Below are 10,162 nucleotides of genomic sequence, written 5' to 3'. Positions count from 1 at the left end.
CATAAACTTGTCATATGGATGATAGATGCAAACCATACATAGTAAAATCAATTAAACATAAAAGCATTCATACCTAATGTAAAGGACTCAACACTGTTTCTCTCTCATTACTCCATAAGTTCCCTGTTGCTTTCATCCAGTCAGCCATTCACATAATGTGCCAAATACAGGCAAGTTGATTTAAAAAGTGATTTACTTCCATGTTACTCTCTCTGTCAAACATTATTAATATATAAAAAATATTCATGAATCATGACCAGTACTCTTGCAACAATTGTACATAATAGCCTAATGTAATGCAAACAATTGCTTTTAATAAATTTGGTATCTCCAAAGTTCAGTTTTAGTTGAGATCTCAAGTCTGTGGTACTCTGAGGATTTACTTTTCAAACTTCGGTCATGAACATTTTTTTTTACCTGCTTGCAAGAAGACATCACTACCAACCCAACAGCAGGGGGCACTAGTCTCGGGGGCCCCGCCTTCCGCGCCTACAAGTCCCAATATGATTGGACAATATTTGCTTCAGGTCAGCGGCGCTGTCCAATGACAAGCGAGAACCGGAGCTTCGTTTATATTTGGTTGTTGAGTCGAGCACCCGTTACAACTCAACGTAATAAGAGATTAGTTTTCAAGTCACAGAAATCGTTTCTTTATTCGTTAAATGTATCAGCATCTCGAAATCCATTCCCTCAGTAGTAGTGTGTTTTAATCGCCTCCTTATATGCAGGTGAGTCCGCTTGGTTCATATTTATCTCTGTTTAGGGATAACACATTCAAGCTAAGGCGCTTAGCTAGCTACATTAGCTTAGCTAAAAAACTTAGCTCAGGTATGTGCAGTGTCCAACACCGCTATTACCTTCAGAAAGTAACAGCACTCTCACATACGTCTTCATATTTTATTATGAAATAGAAAGGGACTGAAACCATTCATATGTGACCACTCCTGGCCTCCAGAGTTCGTCTTCGGTGAAGGCGCTGGTGACTTATATTAGCTAACCTTGTTAGCAGTCGCTAACAGTCTGGTGCTTTGAATTATTATGGTGCTCGTGGGCTCATGGCAGATAAGGACAGCATTAACGACTCTAATGGGATTAATTTTGTTGTCAGGTATCTCATTCACACGCTACTGACTCAGAGCCGACATGGTAGAGCCGACAACACACAAGTTTGCATCCCTGGAGGAGGAGGTGTGTTTCTGGAAGGAGCAGGCAGTCAGACATCAACAAAGGTAACAGCGAACGGCAGGAGCTTCAAGGCTCACACTGCTCGTTAAGAAGTGGCTTTAAATAATAATAATAAATAAAGACAGTACAGCTATTTGCATGTGTCGCTGTCTTGTCATCAGGGCTGACGAGTCTCAGGAGGAGCTGCAGGAGTTTCAGCAGATGAGTCGAGACTATGAAGCAGAACTGGAAACAGAGCTGAAGCAGTGTGAGAGTCGAAACAAAGACCTACTTTTGGACAACAACCGACTTCGCATGGAACTGGAAAACATAAAGGTTAGAGCACCTTTTTCATGTAATGGCCTTGGTTGTTACAGAGCTGGGGCAGAGCTCTCTGCTGCCCCAGTTTGTGATGTCAGAGAAAGATCTTATCAGTAGATGTTTTGTTGTTGGACGTATCATCTGTCAGACAGAGAAGCAAACAGACAGACACGCCCACACTCACAGACAGCCTCACACCACCCTAAATTCAGCATATAATTTCCACTGCCACTAGGAAAATTGCAGTCGAGCTATAAAGCAGCTGACTGCTATTTATATTCATTGGTCCACTGGGGAGGAGAACATCAGTGTAAGAAATGAACACAGGATTGAGCCAAAAAATCCTGATTGCTCAGAGGTTGATGGGGACAAGGAAGCAGAGAAAAAGAACAGTCCAATCCAGTCAGAGTCTCCAAAATACACAGATCCTTTCATTAAAATGTGCTTGCAGCTGCGTTTGTAAATAATCTCCCATGACACAGCAAAACTGATATTTTGTCAGTGTCGGTTTATTTGATGGCTGCGTGTGGCGTTTGCAGGAAAAGTTTGAGTCGCAGCATTCTGACGCTTTGAGGCACATCTCGACCATGGAGGACGATCTGGCACAAACCACAGCAGTCAGAGATCACCTGCAGAAATACATCAGAGAGCTGGAGCAGGCTAACGACGACCTGGAGAGGACCAAAAGGTCAGTGTTCATGGCGTTATCACACCAGTCGTCTGATGACCAATTAACTGGCTGTGACCGTGGTATACATCCACACACACATAAGGATGCTAAACCTATAAACACAGCTCTAATTGGCCGGTCCTCTCTGTTTGGCCCAGGGCGACCATCATGTCTCTGGAGGACTTTGAGCAGCGAATGAACTCAGTCATTGAGAGGAATGCCTTTCTTGAAAGCGAGCTGGATGAGAAGGAGAACCTGCTTGAGTCTGTTCAGAGGCTCAAGGATGAAGCCAGAGGTAAATGCACGAATGTCCACTCACTCTAGCTACTCATCACTGTCTATGTATGTCCTGTGTATCCCTCCTGTTTGTCTTGTACCTAGCCAGTAATGAATTTTAGTGGTTTGTCAGTTTTTCATTGAACCATATTGTTCATTGGAATTCAACTACTTACCTTTACTGACTAAGGTCTCTTACATTGGCTTGGTGTTTCAAGACCTTTGCATTATTACCCTGTAGCAATGCAGTTTTTGTTTTGGAATTGATTTTGAAATGTGTCCTGTATAAATACAAAGCTGATGTGACATAATGATTGGCCTGTTTCCGATAGTTCTGACGCATACTTTAATGTTTGTACCCAATTGAATGTTGTGGAAACTTTTGTTGTTCTATTTGTGCTTTTTTTTTCTTTTAACAAGACACAATTATTTCAATTTGAGTCTTACAAGTGTCTGTGTGTTTCTCTGTTTGTGGCAGATCTTCGCCAGGAGCTCGCTGTGCGTCAGAAGGAAAGACGTCCGTCCAGCAGCCTGGGCAAAGACACAGATAGAGTAGACCTGCCGTGCCCCTCGGCCGGTAACCCATCCTTCCCCGTCACGCCCTCCAAACCTCTCAGCTCATTCGTCACACCCCCTCCTTCCAGCATCCGACGAGGTGAATAGAAAACAAATGCACTGCTGTATTTCCTCCAGTAGTTATAATGACTTAGTTTGTACTGATGTCCTCTGTGTTCATGTTGGTTTTGTTTCAGGCGATGGTCTCACAGGGACTCCCCTCACTACGTCTGCTAGAATATCTGCACTCAACATCGTAGGGGAGCTGCTGAGAAAAGTCGGGGTAAGAGATTTGATCGTTGTAACTACTACATCCTCACAAAGCTGCGCGTGTGGCTCCAGGTTTGCATTTTGCATGTATGAGCTGACAGATGTTATATCTCTTTAAATTCCTGCCAGAATCTAGAGTCGAAGCTGGCATCCTGTCGAGACTTTGTGTACGACACGTCTGTTAGCAGCAGACCAGCACTTCCAGCTGGTGCTGGCAGTCCTTCGGGTTTAGAGGCAGGGCCTGAGGTCCAAACTACCGGCATGACCCCCCCTCCTCAGTACGACAGGTGAGGAAAAACACAGCAGCAACGTCAAGTGTGAGAGGTGGAAAAACTGTCAATAATTACACAAATGTCAGTTTTTGCTGGTTAACGAGTATCTTACTTGTAAACATAGCTACAAGTCTTAAAGGGATAGTTTAACATTTTGGCAAATTGGCCCATTGCCATAATCCCTATAATCTTAGCAGTAGGTTTGCTATCTTTGAACGGCGGAGCAGAGCTGTGAGCGGTTTTGCATGAATTTACCTCGAAAACAACTCTGTCTGGTAACGTTCTGTTATTATCTCATAGCGTGGTGAATGTGCAGGTCACAACTTGTCCACCAGAGCGTTGTGGAGTTGTTGGATTGTGTATTTGATGAGTTTGATGAGGGAAACCAAGAAATCCCATGAGCCTCCGTAGCGTAGCTCTGAGCAGCTCGCGGCTCTGCTCTGCCGTTCTAAAAATAACTTGCACCGACAATTAAAGGGATAGTAGCATTTTTTAAAAGTGGGGTTGTATGATCTACAAATAGCCCCTAAGTACTTTAATTGCAGTAGAAGACTCTCTACACTCCTCCCGTTAGCAACGCCAGCCCATAGCCCTGCCCAGAGATTTACAACATACATTGTTGTGAATTGACCCAAAGAAACGGCTTATTTTCGCGAAGAGGTTTTACCTGAAAAAAAATACACAGTTCCATTGTTCGCTATAATATAATTTTTTCCGGCCCTTCAAAGTGCAGGAAAAATGTAGTTTTTATTTGGATCTAACCAACTTGCGTATCCCTCCACCCAGGGTTATCGCCCGCCAATCAGCAGTTGGTTAGTTCCAAATAAAAACTGCGTTTTCCTGCACTTTTAGGGGCTGGAAAAAATTATATTATAGCGAACAATGGAACTGTGTATTTTTTTCCAGGTAAAACCTCTTTTAGGCCGCGAAAATAGGCCGTTTCTTTGGGTCTGTTCACAACACTGTATGTTGTAAATCTCTGGGCAGGGCTATGGGCTGGCGTTGCTAACGGGAGGAGTGCAGAGAGTCTTCTACTGCAATTAAAGTACTTAGGGGCTATTTGTAGATCATACAACCCCACTTTAAAAAAAATGTTACTATCCCTTTAAAGGAAACAAACCTACTGCTATGACTGACTATATGGATTATGGCAATGGGCCAATTTGCCAAAATGTTGAACTGTCCCTTTAAGTGTTTGATCACAAGCTGTCCTATCTGGTCTTATTTGCATGGAGCTTTGTTTAATTTATTTCCAGCATCATTTTGTTTTATGACAGGAACAGTAAGTATTTGGACTTTTTGTTCTTTGTTCTTGAGTATATGCACTTTGTCTTGTCTCCCAGTTTAGTGAAGCGCTTAGAGTTTGGACCAGCTCCTCCAAGAGGGGTGTCCCAGGGGGCCCAGTCTCCACAGGGAGGAGTCAAGATCCTGCTATGAGACAAAAAGAGTCACCTCTCTCCTTCAATGACCTCACCCCGACTCCCCTCCCACCTACCGTATTAATATACTACAGCAATGGGACTCTGAGCTGAGCTGTCCTCCCCCGTGGCCACCAGCCCTGCTGAACTATTGGAACGAGAAAAGCCACTCTCCTCACTCCATGCCCCACATAATCAGCGCACGGACTCCTGCCGCCCTCAAGCTAGTTATCACAGCGTATCTATCATAGGAAGCGGCACTACTACAGCTTGTATGAAATCAAGAACGCAGAACCAACTGCTCACACTCTGTATCCTAGTGTATCTCTGACGCTGTAGTGGGTTGCATCTCAAAAACCAAAACCCTGTCTGTCAGCTGATTTGCTTTCTGTGACGGTTCAAGCACAACAGGGCTGTTGGAACATTATCGCTCCCAGAAAACTCATTTAGGGTGGTTTCTGCACCTTCTCATTGGTTCATTGAAGTGGGGACCCAAACTAGAGCCAGTTACTGTTTCATTGATAACAACCACTGGATGTGTGACCCTGGTATAGGGACCAAAAACATGGAGCGAAAGTTGCTTTTATGACCAAGTTCAAACCAAAGCTGTGATAAATGGATTTTTTTTTATCTGATATGATGTTAAAACTTAGTTTCTAATTTCATCATAAATTTTTTTTTCTTAAATTTTTTTAAACTATGGATTTGAATAATGTAGCTCTTATCATGTATGGCAGATTACAGTTAACCTGTAGACAGACTGGTGTGGAGGGGCCGGACACGATGGATAAAACAATGACGAGAATGATTTTTCTGCCTCAACTCTCCAGATACAAAACAAATGTAGTTAAGAATGAGTTAGTCGCTGCCACGAGCTGATGTTTTAGCCATCGCTGCCTTCGTCATTGTCATTACCTCTTCAGTTTGTAGGCCTCCCTTTGCTGTAGCAGCTAAAATAAAATGTAAAAAAGAGTGATCTATTCCTCATGCCTCGTGGCTTTTTAAAAATGAGGAAATATCATGTTCCCTGGGACTAGTTCAAGCAGGTTCACACATAGTGATCAGGTCATTTCTGTCTCCTCCTTCCTGCCATTGCACAGACTTGTTTTAACACACTTTTTAATTTCTGGTATGTAAAGATGATAAATGTGAAGAGTAGGTTTAGGTTCTCTGCGTTGAGATGTGTCATGTGGCAGATTTACAGATTCACCATCTAGTGTTAGCAAAAACTTTTTTTTTTACAAAGATTATTTTATTTGACTCTGGACTGACACATGTGCACTACTGAATGTACAGTAATAATTCTATAGGTGTGAGACTTGTCTGCCATTGAGGGTCATATGGCGGGCGAATTGGGGAGAAGAGACAAAGCAATAATAGATTTTAACAGGTCAAAGATAAGCACAGCTCATACTATATTTGTGTAGGTATATAGAGCCTTTATTGAAAAAAACCCTTCTCCTGCCTTTGAGTAAGAGAGATGGTGGATGGGAAATCTGTGATTATCAGTTTGAATGTGACACGTGAGCTTTTCCCTGAAATGTTTCTGGTTGATCTGGATTCTCACCACTGCCACACAGCAGCTCATCAAGCAGACGATTCAGTACGAATCTAAATATCCCACTTCCACAGCAGTCATCGCTCCATACTGCGCCGTAGCCCCGTGTGTAGGAATCTACTTCGTACATATGAGAAAAGCAGTTCCTGCTCCTCTTTGCTGTTTAACCTTCCTCACACTAACACGAGCTAACTGTAACCGTAGCGTGTGACCACTGTGTAGCAGGTGTTTGTGTGTGTGTGTGTATGCAGCACCTGTATGCGACTGCTTGTGTATGTGGATTTGAAACTGTATGTGCCTGAGGTACTCTACCCAACTTTTATCCTGTTGGTTTGCAGTTGTTTTTTCTACTGAACTGAACAGATGAGAATCATGTTCTGTTGTGATGATTCAGTTCGATCTCTGAAGTTACTGACTAAGACGGAAACATTAAAAGAAAAACAATTTAAAGCGCTTCTTTTTTTTTTCTTCAAATATCTTTATTTCTTGTGCAGGTGGTTCAACAATTGATAGATACAAATGGTGTCATGTAAACATCAGTTGAGTAGATATAACCTCAGAGAAATGAGAATCAGTTACTTTAGGGTGATCAGCGGCATTTGTTTTTTTGAACATGTACAGTAAATCTGGACAAAGGAAAAAGATTGAAGATGCGAGTGCTGCCAAGTGTCCGATACCAACATCTGCCTCATGAATTTCTAATCGGAACAACCCTAAACCTTATTCACCCACAGCAATTCTGTTACTAAACATGATCTAAACATATCTGGGCGCAGGAAAGGTGCAAATAATATAAATCTGTGACTTTAGAGAATGATTAAGAGCTAAATATTTGTTGATTGGGTACGAGTGGCAGCACTGAACGGAAACAGACCGTCTACATGGCCACTCTGATGAACCAGTTCAGTGCTGCTCCGAAACACTAACAGCAGTCACAGGCAACAGGACGACAGTCGCTGATAATAGTACACATCTGTAGATTTACATTATGTCTTTACTTTCACTTCTATAAGGTCACTTATGGTGGAGACCCGAGGTTTCGCTGACAATATAGCGTGGTAATTAGAGGCACCTATTTTTGTGTACAAAACCTTGCATAAGAAAATATTTTTAGTCATTCAGTGCAGTACAAAACAGTGTCAATGAAAAACAAAAAAAATTAAAAGGAACCGCAAATCACACATCAGCAGAGCCACCAAAACAACTCCCCCCCCTTTGATACCGAGTCCTGATTGGTTTGTGTCAAGAAAAGGTGCTCTAAAGAAGACAGATCAGTACACTACTGGAAACGGGAGAAAATATATATTTTTGAAGTGATATGGAACAATCAGATAACAGGCTTCTGAAGGTATTCTTTATTCTAAGTGGCAGACGTTGCCCTGGAAGGTGACGTGGACATCTGGCTCTCAGACGCCTCTCACTCCGCAGCCTTTGTCCCATTGAAGTCGCTCTGGGAGTCGGCCTCCTCCTCTGAGGCATCCTCGACCACCCGCCGGCCTCCGCCCATACGCCGAGGTGCGCTGCCAAAGGAGGGCTCATTTCCGCGCCTAAAATTTGCCACAGGGACAAACAGACACACAAAGGCAGAGACGCAAACAAACACAAACACAGCGTGACAGTGAGAGGGGCGGTTAATGTGGCAGTTACTGAAGCGCGTAGGGGTGGTTTTTTTATTTTTCATTTTTTTTATGACAACCACTCAACGTGTTGCACACTGAGAGGAGGATTGATGAAGAATGTAGAGACTGTGCTTTGGTTACAGGTTAAGCACGCTGGTTATCTTTTTAACTCATTTTCACTCCTGACTCAGGAAAATGAGTTTGGTTTATGGCAATTAAACCAAGCACTGAGAGAAACATGGCCACCGGGAAAGACTGGGAGCGTGTGCTGGAGACCGAATGGTGCAACTTGACCTTTTTTTTTTCAGAGTAAATCACTGGGAGCCAATGAGCCACATTTCTCTCAGTTAGGCCCGAATGAAAGAAATGACAGCAATAAGAGTGTGCATGAATGAAAAGTTAACGGTAAGTAAATATAGAGATGGTGATGGGGTAACGTTCAGGGGCAGAGGTACCTGCTGTGTTACTCCTTGGGTTCAGGGTTGCCTCTGGAATAGAGATGGACATCATTGTTTTGCTGGTGCTTAATAAGGCTACGTTCACTGGACTCAATAACAATCTGCTTTAAAGGTCTGTTCACACTGCTCTGAAGATAAGTGTAGATCATCTGCTCAGGGTAACATGAGGACAATCAATGTGTAATTCATTTGTTCTGAGTGAGAAGCTGTGTGTGTTTGACATATGTGCTGTCGGGGTATGGAGTGTTTAGCAATTTATTTTGACTTTTGCTCTGTCTGTGCAGTGTTGGAGCTTTGCAGGAATAAAAAGAACACCACAGATAAACAGACAGACAGTTGAATAGAATAAAGAGACGGATTCCTCTGCTCTGTGTCTTACCTGAGTTTGCTCTTGAGAGAGTTGACCTCGCGGCTCATGGCGTCGTTGGCCTCGGTGGCTTCATCCAGCTCCCGCTGCAGCTTTCTGCGGGCGGCTGTGGCTCTCTGAGACTCCTCCTCCGCCTCCTCTAGCTGCCTCTTCAGCTGCTTCATGCGAGTATTTGACTTGTCCGCCTGATGAGAGAAGGGTGAAGACATGCAGGATTTACTATTCGCTGGCAGGCCGCTCCATCAAAACGTGCAGACGTCTGCAGACAGGTGAGTGCATGAGCGGGTTGTACCTGGTCTTTGTACTGCTCGGCCTGTTTTCTCTCGTCCTCCACCTGCATTATCAGGTCCTTGAGCTTCTTGTCCTTCTGGCGAATGCTCTTGGCAGATGCCTGCTTGTCCCTGAGGAAAGATAGAAGAACTCCGGGTGATTGAGGAATACAAGTTAAACTGATGTAATTAAAACAATTAAAAGCAATACAAGAGTGTGTTCTTGTTAAAGGGATAGTTCAACATTTTGGAAATTGGCCCACTGCCATAATCCCTATAGTCATAGCAGTACATCTGGTTTGTTACCTTTAATTGTCGGTGCAAGCTATTTTTAGAACGGCGGAGCAGAGCCGCGAGCTGCTCAGAGCTATGCTACAGAGGCTAATGGGATATCTTGGTTTTCCTCATCAAACTCATCAAATACACAATCCAACAACTCCAAAACACTCTGGTGGACAAGTTGTGACCTGTACATTCACCACGCTATGAGATAATAACAGAATGTTACCAGACAGAACTGTCTAGTCAGGAACGCGCATCAGTGGTTTTGCATGAATTTATCTTGAAAACAACTCAGTTTCGTAACGTTCTGTTATTATCTCATAGCGTGGTGAATGTGCAGGTCACAACTTGTCCACCAGAGCGTTGTGGAGTTGTTGGATTGTGTATTTGATGAGTTTGATGAGGGAAACCAAGAAATCCCATGAGCCTCCGTAGTGTAGCTCTGAGCAGCTCATGGCTCTGCTCCGCCGTTCTAAAAATAGCTTGCATCGACAATTAAAGGTAACCTACTCCTAAAACTATACTGTAGGGATTATGGCAATGGTCTAGTTTGCCAAAATGTTGAACTATCTCTTTAAGTGAACGTTCAGACAACAGAGGTATTACTGGAACAGGCAAATAAACTCCTAGTTTTACTTTTTAGATGGATCTAAGTGTTTTGTG

At 43.2% G+C, this 10,162-nt stretch overlaps 2 protein-coding genes across 5 annotated transcripts in view; one reads left to right on the top strand and one right to left on the bottom strand.

The window, feature by feature from the left end:
* Positions 1–589: 589 nt before the first annotated feature.
* On the top strand, positions 590–6,812 carry LOC310984352 (nuclear distribution protein nudE homolog 1-like). Its single transcript, XM_083969538.1, has 9 exons — positions 590–728; positions 1,109–1,229; positions 1,347–1,500; positions 2,025–2,173; positions 2,314–2,450; positions 2,910–3,086; positions 3,184–3,269; positions 3,386–3,543; positions 4,872–6,812. Exons 2-9 carry the CDS (start codon positions 1,144–1,146, stop codon positions 4,963–4,965), a joined length of 1,041 nt encoding a protein of 346 aa, XP_083825664.1. The 5' UTR covers positions 590–728; positions 1,109–1,143; the 3' UTR covers positions 4,966–6,812.
* Positions 6,813–7,463: 651 nt separating this feature from the next.
* The window catches only part of myh11a (myosin, heavy chain 11a, smooth muscle), a 38,141-nt gene continuing 35,442 nt past the window's right edge, over positions 7,464–10,162 (bottom strand). For 3 of the 4 annotated variants that reach the window (XM_083979867.1, XM_083979866.1, XM_083979868.1), the window contains 3 exons: positions 9,241–9,349; positions 8,961–9,133; positions 7,464–8,051 (listed from right to left, as the gene is read on the bottom strand). In XM_083979867.1, coding sequence (XP_083835993.1) covers positions 7,922–8,051; positions 8,961–9,133; positions 9,241–9,349 — 412 coding nt within the window. In that variant the 3' untranslated portion in view covers positions 7,464–7,921. Of the gene's footprint in view, positions 8,052–8,578; positions 8,612–8,960; positions 9,134–9,240; positions 9,350–10,162 lie in introns of all 4 variants that reach the window. The other variant, XM_083979869.1, reaches the window with a different exon arrangement.

This window comes from Trachurus trachurus (assembly GCF_905171665.1).
Source record: "Trachurus trachurus genome assembly, chromosome: 1".
In the NCBI taxonomy this organism is placed as follows: Eukaryota; Metazoa; Chordata; class Actinopteri; order Carangiformes; family Carangidae; genus Trachurus; species Trachurus trachurus.
Note: the sequence above shows the minus strand (reverse complement) of the source record. Positions and strands in the feature narration are given on the sequence as shown.

What these genes read in the sequence shown, in the direction of transcription:
- LOC310984352 (XM_083969538.1), top strand. Translation starts at nt 1,144, where the DNA reads ATGGTAGAGCCGACAACACACAAGTTTGCATCCCTGGAGGAGGAGGTG. An exon ending in TGGAACTGGAAAACATAAAG is followed by an intron (nt 1,501 to 2,024) that starts GTTAGAGCACCT and finishes TGGCGTTTGCAG; the next exon opens with GAAAAGTTTGAGTCGCAGCA. An exon ending in CCCCCTCCTCAGTACGACAG is followed by an intron (nt 3,544 to 4,871) that starts GTGAGGAAAAAC and finishes CTTGTCTCCCAG; the next exon opens with TTTAGTGAAGCGCTTAGAGT.